Here is a 13,547-nt window from a genome sequence, read left to right on the forward strand (position 1 = left end):
GGGGAATGCCGCCGCAGAGCGGGGCTGCCAGCTTTTACTTAATTAATAATTCTCGGAATCAGAACCGGAGTCGGTTGTCAGTTTTGACAAATCCGGTCGTCTCCGGGTATTACGGCCGCGTCGGGGAAAAACTGGCCAGGCCGCGGTGGACATCGGCCCTCATTACTGGAGGACCGGCCCTCATTATAATGAGGCAATTAACATGTGCTCGTTAGCGGTCGCGGTCAGTGGTGGCGGTGTCACCGGCTCCCAGACTGGACATTTGGAGCTGGAGATGATGGTTCGATACTGTTGCACTATCGATATGTCACAATCGATACTTACTGCCATAAAGACTACTCGATGACATCTAGATATCGATACTAACTTTTTCTTGGTGGGAATTGAATAAAATCTGCCACCACAATATCGATAATTTTGGTTCGATTCCATCACAATACTTGTTTTTAACGATGATCTGACATCTGAATCATAATACAGCACCAATGCGACAATTCGATACTTTATCGGTATAAGTATTTATTCATGGAGATGATTCGATGCGACTACTTTTTATTCGATATTTGGAATAATTCAATACAGACTACTCATACTCTTAATTGTAGCATCAACAGAAACTATGGATACCACCAGCACGCATGGCAGGAATAGCATCAGTATTTTGGTAACCAATTCGCTGACCAATAATACAAACCTATACGGTAGCTAGTTTCCTAGAAACTAATCTCGGAAACTGTTTGCAGGAGTCATTTTAAGGTCATCAGGAGACCTAAAGAAACATATACCGTTACTCATTCATTAGTCATTCGATATAAGTAATTTTCTTTTATTCAATACTATCATTAAACCGATAATTAAGTATTGATCAATGTGCAAGGTATAAAAAGGTGTTGATTTAATCAGTCTCAGCCTTCATACAATAGATGCAACTAAATAGTTAAACACATTTTCGTATCCACTACGCTGAGTATTACAACAAGGACATGTCCACACGATCTCCTTTTTTGTTTGAGCTATTGTGATAATTCCATACTTTATCGGTAGAAATAATAATTGGCTGAGTGGCAGCGAAGTCTATCACTCGGAGTGCTGTCAAAAGTTCTCTTGAAACCTGAGTTCGATGATGGTACATATGCATCCAAGGTATTTGGCTGAAAGTTAGTGAAGATTAACTGAGATATAAATTTGAAATGTTTCCACCATTCTTCTTCTGTCTGTCTGTCCGCTTGTTTATCTCAAGAATTAATTGAGATTTCACACATATCTTGATTTCCACATAGGCAACATGATGGTGCATTTCCCTTCACGGAATTTGGAAGTGCGTAAGCGAAATAAATTACTAAAGAGGGTATCTCGAGAACAAACTGAGATGTAGGCTTCAAATTTTATTTCTGCAAAGCCGAGATTGATTTCCATGATGCTATACGTCACTTCAGTGGATTTCCCTCATCTGACCAGTATGCTCTCGTACATCGCTTTCAAACAACGGGGATCTAAAGGGACAACAGTTCTCCTGACCTGATAACAGGTATACTCGTATTTTAGTACCTTTTGGTGTTTTCAGGTAATAGAGTGAACGGATGCTGTTTGATGACGCCCACGGGGTCGAAACTTAGTGAAGCCTGTTACGCCACACGTCGCTGTCGTCTTGCCCTGTTATATAAAGTAGCCTTAACGGGCAAAGAGTATTGGGCACCACGACTTCTTTTTCTGGTGGCACTAATCCATATTGAATTCTGCTGTATCCATTACGCTGCAATCAGGACATGTCTAAACATGCAGGTGCCGGTGGAGGCAACTTTTCCACCACTTGGGATCACACGGATAATTTACAAACCCGACCGTATTGGCACGGATTTGTCGTACAAAACCGTTCCGAGTCAGGAGAGAAGTTGTTGTAGAACCAGTCGCGGGCCGGGCTTGTGTAGCTCTGCGGTGAACGTATGATTAGCAATAATTGGTGCGCGGAATTAATGTACGGCCGGTTTACTGTGTAATCCAACTAATAATATATAGTGCGCCGGTGGCGATACCATCTGGGCGTGGTAGGAGACCGGAGACCTACAGATGCTATCGGGGTAAACATCGAGTCACCGCTCCGTAATGCGCTGAATTACAGCCGGGTCGCCTCGGAGTCCGGGTCCGTCCTCGGGCTTATCTGGATCAGCGTGGCGCGAGCGTAGGCTACAGATGTTAAGGCCTCGGGCCACATTAACCCACCTCGATGGGAGATAGCTCGGATCCAGATAACAGCTACTTTGGTCCGAGTCGTTGTCGAAATTATTTAACTTGTTCACTATTACTAGCAGCCATTACTTTGGACGCTTCATCATAACAATTTCCCTCAGTAATGTCAGAGGCGTCCACCACCTCCAGTTCTTTCCATCATAATATTACAGCTAGTGATCAGGATTGTGGGGTTAAAACATATCCACATTATAAATTATCACTGTTCGTAAAAATGATAATGCAGTAACACAATGATCAGTGTGAAGGAAAAATAATTTTTCCGGACATTTGCCATCGTTCAGTGAAACAAAAAAATCAGTAGCACTACGTTTCGAGATCTGCAATCTGATCTCTTCTTCAGGTAAACGTCAGTTGTAGGCGATTGCAGACGTATTGTGACCTGTATTCCGTAGTTCAGTTTTCATGATTAGTGTTGTGTAGTGTTTTTATTAAGTGCATGTTTTAGAGTTAGTGAAGTTGACACACGACATGGTGGTTGTGATTCCTGACTTAGGCGTGTCAATACGCTTTGGCATGGTTTGTTTATTTTAACCTAGTTTGTAATTATGCATTAGGTTAGTTATTTACCTGAAGAAGAGATCAGATTGCAGATCTTGAGTCGTAGTGTTACTGATTTTTTGTTTCACTGAACGATGGCAAAGGCGGAAAAGTCTTTTTCCCTCCACAATCCTTCCATCGTCAAAAATAAACTTCAAACAAAGAAATGATCAGAGTATTTTAGGGTTTTTTAGATGACGTAGAATCCAACACCAACACAAAAATATTGCTTGAGATTAATATCTAACTAAGCGTACCTTCGCTATCGCCTTGGATTCTCGGTTAAGGATCTCGAGCGGTGCGCGGATGCTGGGTTTGCCGAGGTACCAGTCCTCCTGGTGGCTGAAGTCTCCCAGCAGCCTCACCAGTCTGGGAACGTTCACATAGTTGTCGTCATCAAAGTGACAGAACCACCTGCAACATCCACAAACAACCTTAGCATTCCACGATGTGGCGAAGGTCGCAACAGTCACATGAATAATGGGTATGTCGAGGTATCAGTCCTCCTGGTGGCTGAAGTCTCCCAGCAGCCTCACCAGTCTGGGAACGTTCACATAGTTGTCGTCATCAAAGTGACAGAACCACCTGCAACATCCACAAACAACCTTAGCATTCCACGATGTGGCGAAGGTCGCAACAGTCACATGAATAATGGGTTTGTCGAGGTATCAGTCCTCCTGGTGGCTGAAGTCTCCCAGCAGCCTCACCAGTCTGGGAACGTTCACATAGTTGTCGTCATCAAAGTGACAGAACCACCTGCAACATCCACAAACAACCTTAGCATTCCACGATGTGGCGAAGGTCGCAACAGTCACATGAATAATGGGTTTGCCGAGGTACCAGTCCTCCTGGTGGATGAAGTCTCCCAGCAGCCTCACCAGTCTGGGAACGTCCACGTATATGTACTTGTCTTCAGTGACAGAACCACCTGCAACAATCACAGATAGCCCTAGTATTCCACAATGAGACGAAGACCTCAACCAATCCTGTCTCGTCAAAAACACCAGACAAGTTCAACTGTTACAACACAGAATCTGAAACAGCTGTTTCAACAATTGTATTATCCTGTCGAAGCGAAGGTGGATCAGAATGACACCCAAAAAGTGTAACTGTGAAAAACATTGTGAGAATAAAAGATATTTTTTATTGAATAGGTAAACGCGACAGTACATAGCAACTTGTAGTAATATTTGCCAATGAGAACTTTGGAGATAGGTTGGTAAAGAGCCTCTGTGGATCAGCCACTTGACCTCTTGGAGCATCCGCCATGATTTTCAGGGAATAGTTAATTAAGAAGATATATTTGCCTAATATTTAATTTATGGTGAGGACTGTATGTGTCAGAGAGTATTCCTACGACTATTGCGTATACATAAGCGTACGCGTCTCTTTAATTTATTCCGACAGCACCGAAATGAAGGTTAATTAGAGCTGCAAGGTAAAACATCCGTTTCCCCTTTAGTACTTCCACTATATACTGTTCAAAACTACTTTATAATTATGTTAGATACTTAAAGAAAGGACTATTAAGTAATAAAACTCTACGTTCCCGGTGTACATTCCTCCATACGCAAGGTCATATTGTGAGCTTTGAAACGGCAATAACTTAGGGCGATAGTAAAAAGGCAGTGAAGTGGTCCAGCAGATAACGTAACAACCAATTAGTGGATAATTGATGGTAGTTTAGCCAATATCAGTTGAAGTGGACCAATCAAAACGCCATCGTCGTCCAATTAACGGGGTTAAACTGGCCGGAGCTAATTAATTGAGAGAGTTTAACCGAGCAGCAACTATGGAATTAACTTCTTACGTAAGGTGATTGGTGTTCGCAGGCAAGACTCTTGGAGGGTTACACGATGGGTGCTTGTATAATATACGTTTTATGATTAAAGGAAGTCGGAACGCCATACCTTTCATATGTTAAATTTTCAATTTTGATGTACCTTTTTCTCAGAAAGCAAAACAGTTAGGTATTTTAAACTATTACCAGCTTTCTCAGACACGTTTGCTGTACAATTTTATAACATTTGATAGCCAAATTATTTGAAGTAACTTTTTGTCATTGCAGTTGATTTAAGCTGAAAACGGCATGACATTGTTTCACACAAATCGATGCAGAATTTGTTCTAACCACCCGATTTAATTCAAATTTGTTTTAAATTAATTATCAATATATGTAGAAAATAATAACAGCAAAAAATAAAATTTGGTATTTATTGCCTATTTTGCGTTCCGACTTCCCTTAAGGCAACAAACCTAATTTAATTTTTTTAACCTAATTTCTTCCTCCAAGAATCAAATAAAGATAAAAAACAACAAGAAATATAGAGGGTACAGTATTAGCGATGAGGGATTGCGGCTGAAGGGATAATCGCCTCACATGCACGCAACTCCACGCCCACGAGCGCGGAGGGTTAGGGCAACCCAGCACCTGCCGTTTTCCATCACGGTTTATTCAGCGACATCTTATACTCATGACTAAGCAATGCTCTGTGACAATTCCAGTACATTACACATTTTTACAACTACACTACGCCATTGGCTAACAATAGTAATTAGAATTATTGTTATTAATTGGAACCACTTTCGAGAAACAACTACATACAATGAAGTATTTAAATAGTATTTTGTACAATTTTTACGTCTGAATTATAAATGTGTATCTTTTTTACCTACAGAAAATCCAAAATCCTATACAACACACAAACTTGAAAATGCCAGACTAATTATAAAAGAAATTCGTGTGAGACTAGAAATCATTCAATAAACTTTATGCTTATCAAGAAATTTGCGAGAGCATTCAATTTGGATAACAGGATTTCGGACATGTGCCATAGTTATAGATTATAATAGGCACGGTAACCTGTGCTAGTGTGATGTGCGATTGTGATCCTCGTACTTGTGATTTGTGATCGGGACTAGCATCCTGTGCAGTGACAACGCCTGGACTGGACTCCAAGCAGCTTTTGGGTACGTTTGAACCCATTTCTCTCCCTTCTTTACTTCTTCCTGTTCTTTATTTTTGTATGTATTAGTATCTCCCCCACTTGACGAAGAGGATAGATTCCAATCCTTGAAACGTTGTGTTATAACTTTTGTAACATATAACGATAGATAATGTCCGAAATCATGTTATACTTACAAACCTTCCATTGTCGATAACAAACTTTAAACAAACAAAAAATTCAATTTGTGTTAATAAATTATTCCTTTTACAAAATGGAGTACGTTTCTGTTTAATTTAATGATAATAAACACGTTACTTATGCAACTAATTGGCAAAAGCTTATTTAAACAATATGACGTTAAAATTACAGACTGGAACAATATAAGCTGTCCTTCATGTGGTGCTCTATCATCCTTCTGACACAAAATGAGTAAATGTTGAAGCAAGGAATTGCTGCCGAAAGTAGAAGACAAATGTATTTTTGATTGGTTGATGATGAATCACGCGGGTCTGCGAGATCTGAGCATCAATCAAGATCATAGCATCATACCACCACAACCAACTCCTTGATGGAGCGTTGAATTAAAAAGGAAACGGAGACTATTGCCTAGTATCCTGTAATCAGGTAATAACTGAGATTATTTAATTTGTGCTCGAAGGCATTAATTGATTAACGATTTTTAAGGATCACTTTTGAGTGACCATGGCATCATTGGAATAAGAAAATCTGGTTTAATATTACACCGAACGTAGCGCTAGTTGAGTTACCTTGTTTTTGATTGGCTGAAGATTTATAGTGCAGTACATCAAAATATAATCTGTTGATAAATTACAGCCACATTTATATTACACAGAAGGATACGTTAAATTCCAACTAAGTTTATAAAACTGTTTTGGTTTTGCTACTCTATGTTTATTGGTCTTTTTAATTGTTAGTTCGTCCATAGAGTATAAAAGAAAAATAATAGAATGGAAAATCAATGTTAAAAGCCATTGGGAAAATAGATTTCAACGCCTCTCGTTGTAGTATGTGAATACCACAACTATACGGCCTCCAGGGTGACCTGGAGGCCTTAGTTTCCAGCACTTTAAACGCGGCGCCAATTCCACGTTTATTTCTACCACAAGTATAATATAAAAAAAGTAGTAAACATTCTGTTGCCTTTGATCTGTAAACATTTCACTCCAAATTATTCAACTGATTTAAATTGAAATACATCACGAAAGACAAACGGTCAAACTCAACAATAAAAACTGTATAGAAAGTAAATAACTAGTAAATAGCCATAAGGATTTATTTTGACTGAAGCAGAGATTCGAACGCGAGTTCCTGGGGTCGGTGAGCTGAGACGTGAACCACTTCGCTAAAGATTGCTAGCAATCACGAACAGTCACAAACGCCTAGAATTTCAATATTATATTCCCTCATTATAGGACGTCATCACAGTTAAAACTACCTACGACGCCTATTACAGTTTTTACTGTCTCCAGGAAATCTGATTTGCAGATGGGCAATTCCTCATTACAGGAGGATGATACAGTAAAACAGCCGTCGACGACGCCTGTACATTTTGTGTACAGACTCCTCGGATTTCAATCTGCAGATGGGCAATTCCTCATTACAAGAGGATGATACAGATAAAACAGCTAACGATGACGCCTGTACATTCTGTGTACAGACTCCTTGGATTTCAATCTGCAGATGGGCAATTCCTCATTACAGGAGGATGATACAGATAAAACAGCCGACGACAACGCTTGTACATTCTGTGTACAGACACCTTAGATTTCAATCCGCAGATGGGCAATTCCTAGAGATAGTTGACGCAGATAATACAGCCGACGACGTCTTTAATATATTAATATAAAAACTATATTAATATATTAAAATAAAATAAAAATAAATACGAAACCTTTTACAACTTGAGAGGTGATTGATAATAATACCTCAGTTATCAATATTCTAGAAGCAGAGAGCCAATATACCCTGTATAAGCATGCAACCAGATTTTTATTAAATCTTTTTTTTATCTAGAGAGGAATTTCCCTTAAGAATGAAATCGATCGTCATCCACGCTATTTTTGGTGGAGGTCGAATGGAGGGGGGGTGTATTAAAAGGGTTAAAATGTTGAAAGTACCTTAAGTTCTTTCTCACATCATATTTTTCCAGCTTGTTACACTAACAACTAACCGTAGGCTACGACACGCAGATAAATGTCAACTTGAACCCGTAAATACACTGAAAGAGACGCCTTTCAGTCTCTTTCTGTAATTCTCCGACGGTGATATAACTATTTGCAACGGTTATCGCAAGATAACCGGATCAAGCAACGTCGAGCGTGGCTGCTGCTTGGATGGGCGACCTCTAAGCGATCTTGTCTGCAAGCAGCCCGCCTGCCATGCCATTGGTGGCGGTTCCGAGATCACCTTTAAGCCGTTAGTGTCCAGGTTAATTGTTAGAGAGGGCTTCTTAGCCCTAACTTCGCCTGGTAAAATAAGAAATTTTTTACTGTAGGCTACTTTACTATTATTAATGTGTTAAACGGTTGGTTTTTAAGTCTGTAAAGTTAAAAAAATAAGGCCTCAGTAAAGTATACATTAACATTGCTCTACAATTTCAAACTGTACCAAAGTTATTAGTGTGACTAGCGACCGATTTCTTTCTTACGAAAAATTTCCAAATTACAAGAAAAACCAGGTGAGATTATATAATGCAATTAGTTCTCAGCTCCTAAGTCGTAAGGGGCTCCCACTAGGGTCCGGATTCAAGTGCCAGTCAGAGCGATAGATTTTACACGCTTACTAATATAATCTACAACTACCCAGAAGTGGCGTGACGAATGCTGGTGACCGCGCAGGACTCTTGACACGGAGGACGAGGACCGGGTCAGATGCGACATCAACGGATTAGGACTAATCACATCAAAGCTTGCCCTGTCGTGTGGTAAGCCTATTACACCGCGCCTTTCTCGCCGGACATTTCACACGTTTAGTATTAATCACAGGTTTAGCTCTGATTTCACAGTAAATCTCTTCCACGCTCCACTGATTGGACCCCGGCAACTCGGCTTCTTTTTGTGCGGGACACGTCGGTCGTGAGAAGGAACGTGAGCAGGGCACTTTCTAGAACTTAACATTTAAGACATTGCGATCCACTCCAACTACACAACGTGTCGCGTCACACGCTTCGCTGGAATTACATTTCATTCTTGAGATGTCCAGAGTAGGCTGCAGGCAGACAGTTATACAGAAAATATAGTTTTAGATCCTCCGACCCAGAAAAGAGAAATTTTGCCAGCCTACTGAGTGATAGGCTCCAGTGGCGCTCAGTCAGATCCCATGGACGGACACGCAAAATCACGGAACTTATTCTTGTCTACTGATAAGAAATGGAGTTTCATTATAAATTTAAAGCCTACAGATGAAATCTTCCTTAAAATAATTTGCCACATAATACATTCGCATGTGCTGTAAATAATACAAGTCTACACGAGAAGCCACAAAACGATGGTTGTTGTATGTGTTGGGACAGTTAGGCTACATGTGATACTATGTCACATGTTACAATGTTATATTATTGTACTCAGTGTTTTTTTATGTTCTTACTCTATGATAATCTCGTTGCAATCATGGGTACCCATAATACCTATGATTCACTATTGCACCGCCAAATTCCATCTAATTACGAGCACCATCATCGAACTTGATGTTACATATATAAAAAAGAAATTACATCCATAATTTAAAATCTATAAAAGAGTTCATTTTAGAGTTATCGTGCAGACAAACAGAAATATGTTAATTATTATCTATTTTTCCAGCTTCTCGAGAGTTAGGCTTCACTAACGCTCGTCCAATAAAATTGAAAATTGTGCTCACGACTCACACACTTACCCTTTGATGAAGATGCGAACCCTAAAATCTGCAAAAGTAATAACAACATAAGTGAACGCGGAGACTTGAACGCGCGGTATTACAGAAGCAATCAGGGAGCATGACGCACCATAGGCTGGCTATATACACGCACGACCCACACACTTACCCTTTGCTGAAGATGCGAACCCCTAAACTCTACTACAACAGCAGCAGCAACAGTAGTGAACGCGGAGACTTGAACGTGCGGTATTACAGAAGCAATCAGGGAGCATGACGCACCATAGGTAGACTATATACACGCACGACCCCCACACACTTACCCTTTGCTGAAGATGCGAACCCCTAAACTCTACTACAACAGCAGCAGCAACAGTAGTGAACGCGGAGACTTGAACGCGCGGTATTACAGAAGCAATCAGGGAGCATGACGCACCATGGTAGACTACATACACGCACGACCCACACACTTACCCTTTGCTGAAGATGCGAACCCCTAAACTCTACTACAACAGCAGCAGCAACAGTAGTGAACGCGGAGACTTGAACGTGCGGTATTACAGAAGCAATCAGGGAGTATGACGCACCATGGTAGACTACATACACGCACGACCCACACACTTACCCTTTGCTGAAGATGCGAACCCCTAAACTCTACTACAACAGCAGCAGCAACAGTAGTGAACGCGGAGACTTGAACGTGCGGTATTACAGAAGCAATCAGGGAGCATGACGCACCATGGTAGACTACATACACGCACGACACACACACTTACCCTTTGCTGAAGATGCGAACCCCTAAACTCTACTACAACAGCAGCAGCAACAGTAGTGAACGCGGAGACTTGAACGTGCGGTATTACAGAAGCAATCAGGGAGCATGACGCACCATGGTAGACTACATACACGCACGACCCACACACTTACCCTTTGCTGAAGATGCGAACCCCTAAACTCTACTACAACAGCAGCAGCAACAGTAGTGAACGCGGAGACTTGAACGTGCGGTATTACAGAAGCAATCAGGGAGCATGACGCACCATGGTAGACTACATACACGCACGACCCACACACTTACCCTTTGTTGAAGGCGTGAACCACTCGATGGGCTGTTATTTCTCTTATATCGGTCCGTGTAGCCATTGAACAGTTCATAAATAATTGCTTGTCAGCCGCTCAATTGAAAGGGTTAACCATTATCATTATGGTTGCAAGCCATTGTCGCCACGGCTTCCTTCCGACAAACAGATCTAGTCGTCTGGATAACTGAACGCGAAGTACTAACGAAGGCCCTCATAAACGGACTACATTGCAATATAAAGTTGTATAAGCGAAACTTTCACTCGAAGTGATTTATTGTTGTAAATAGTGTCTAGTTATACACAAAACGGAGCAAATACCAAACAGTTTCTATTGTTCTTTTCAACACCCATTTTACCCTCACAACGTGTAAGTGGAAAATATGTATATTTCAACTTTAAAATTGAGATTTCACCCTCTAAAAAAGAGAAAGTATAAAATAATATCTTACTCTGATTGTATTCAAAAGGGAGTGATTCACTATTAGAACGAAAAATAGATTTTCAGTTGTTATGGAACCTAAATTCAAAATGTCTTTGTGGTAAGCCTGATACGAGAGGGCTAAAAGTACAAATTCGAGTTACTGATATACCCAATAGGTGTTTACTGAAAACATAACTAAATATAGTATTAAATGTACTGCCGCCTTTCCATTTGCCAAATGTTGAGTTTACAGTAGTTGAAATAAATCCAACCAAATATTACAGGTACACACTGTACACTTCTTGTACAGAGTAAACATAAATACAAACGTTCATAAAATAACACTGATATTCTATGATAACAACTATTGGATTTCAAAACTAGTAGTTTTTGTACTGATGAATGCATTTTCAACAATTCAAAGAGACCTTTCTTCTAAGCGACTGACTCATCATAGAATGTACATTATAGCGTAGTAATGGATTGATGGGGAACACTAAATCATGTTTGGAAAGAACTTTGATAAATCATGTTTCCCCATTACTTGTATGATAACTCTTGAGTATAATAGCTATAGTAGGATTTCAATAAGTAAAGAACCCAAAATTTATTGATTCTTGCTTAAACATTGATTTTGAAATGTCTTTTTCAAACACATTACCACTGTCGATACGTAGGACACGCTTGCATAAAATACAACTCTGTATGAAAGACAGAGTGGAAAGAACATTATACGGCACTGAAGTATAAAATAGCTTTCATTGTCAACCCATCAGTTCAGCCAAACGCCCGAGAAACACTTAAAACTACAATGGAATATAAAGTTGCGGAGTCGTGAAGCTCACGACAACAAGCGGTCTATGTAGAGCTGCATAAAACATGAGGCTGCAAGACGGGTTTAGTGGCTTCATCATTTTCACCGTGAAGCGTCCGGAGCAGCGTCCTACAAGACGGCTTTATCCGGGCGGAGGCGCTACTTGCGAGAAGTGCCGCTGCCGCCGTAGGTTTGCAAAAACAGTGTGCAATCCCGAAAGATATTCTGCAGATTTATGTACTTGCTTCGGTAGTCTCCAGACATTTGGGTGCATGGGTACCCCAAGAGAATTAACACCAAAAAAATACGATATCCTTGTAGTCAATAGTCAAATATTAATTGCGGAGACAAAAAGTACATTTGTATAGCAAACGTCAAGTATCTAATAATTTTGACACACGTGCTACATCGAACTCTCATTTATATATACATTTTTTATTCACTCTGCTCCATTCGTCGCCAATTTCTTCCCCACCTCAATTTGAGAGGAAGTCTTCTGATTGTACGGTCTCCCAGTTATACGCCATAAACTCGCTCACGCTATAAAACGCGCGTTCGACACTAGACAGCGTTTCAAACAAGTTTTAAATGCTTTAAGCGTAGGCGAATTTTTAATTTCATTTGGCAAACTGTTGGTGAGATGAACCCTGTCTGTGAGGGCAAACGTCGATGAACTACCGCCCTGTGTCTCCTGGTGCGGTAGTTTTCTCTGCCTCTTTTCTCGTACGAGTGAACATCCCGTTCGTTGGTCAAGGTAAATTTAAAATACAATATGATGTTAATTCTAAAATATAGAGACTTGGCAGAGTCAACAGATGCAATCTTTTAAAACTGGCCTGTACGACTCTTTTAATTTTAATTTGCAAAGACATGTATCGCTCAAGAAGCTTGAACGCTCTAAAACATTAGTTACTTGCACATGCACCCCACAATAAGCCATAATAAGTCATCATCATAACCTGAATACGGTGGTATTTAGTTAGAGACCTCAAAACACAAATGTCTGAGGCATAATAAGGAGCAAACGTAATCGATATAAACATTCCATGCCAAACCTTGATCAAGGTAAATTCCAAGGAATCTCGAGGAACAGACCTCTTCTAATATGGCCTCATCCCACACGATGGCCGGGCCATATTCGCAGTCTGTCGAGCGCAAAGAAATATTTAGAACATTGCATTTTGAGGATTTATTTTTAGATTGAGAGGCTGTGAAAATGCTGAACTCAACTGTTTACTGAAAGGCTTTTTGTTGTAAAGAAATGTATTAATGCTTGACCTAAACCCTTGAAGGTCCACCACTACTAGTTTGGTAATGACTCTAGCAAGCTCTCTAATTAAAAGGCATAAAACTGAATAGGTTAAAACATAATAATAGGCCGACTACCGATCCGAGCTCACTGTTCCATTTGGAGACGCGAAGCCCGGTTTCCGTAGCAATTAAAGGACATTAACAACACAAGCGTAGTCTGGGCTTGGCGTGCTCACAACTGAGTGAACCCGATAATCAAAAGTCTAAAATAATGCGAGCGCGCATGCGTACTGGTAGCGCAGCCGCGGAGACAGGTGCTGCGCATGCGCTGTAATTGTAGAGCACGCACGCTCTCTGCCCACGTCCCCGGC

The 13,547-nt window shown here is 40.5% G+C and overlaps 1 protein-coding gene across 1 annotated transcript in view; it reads right to left on the minus strand.

Moving 5' to 3' along the window:
- Positions 1–13,547, minus strand: part of LOC124367354 (fringe glycosyltransferase) — a 130,406-nt gene that overhangs the window by 28,678 nt on the left and 88,181 nt on the right. The window contains 2 exon segments of the mRNA XM_046824107.1: positions 3,045–3,119; positions 3,432–3,543. Coding sequence (XP_046680063.1) covers positions 3,045–3,119; positions 3,432–3,543 — 187 coding nt within the window.

Source organism: Homalodisca vitripennis, chromosome 8 (assembly GCF_021130785.1).
Source record: "Homalodisca vitripennis isolate AUS2020 chromosome 8, UT_GWSS_2.1, whole genome shotgun sequence".
NCBI classification, from domain to species: Eukaryota; Metazoa; Arthropoda; class Insecta; order Hemiptera; family Cicadellidae; genus Homalodisca; species Homalodisca vitripennis.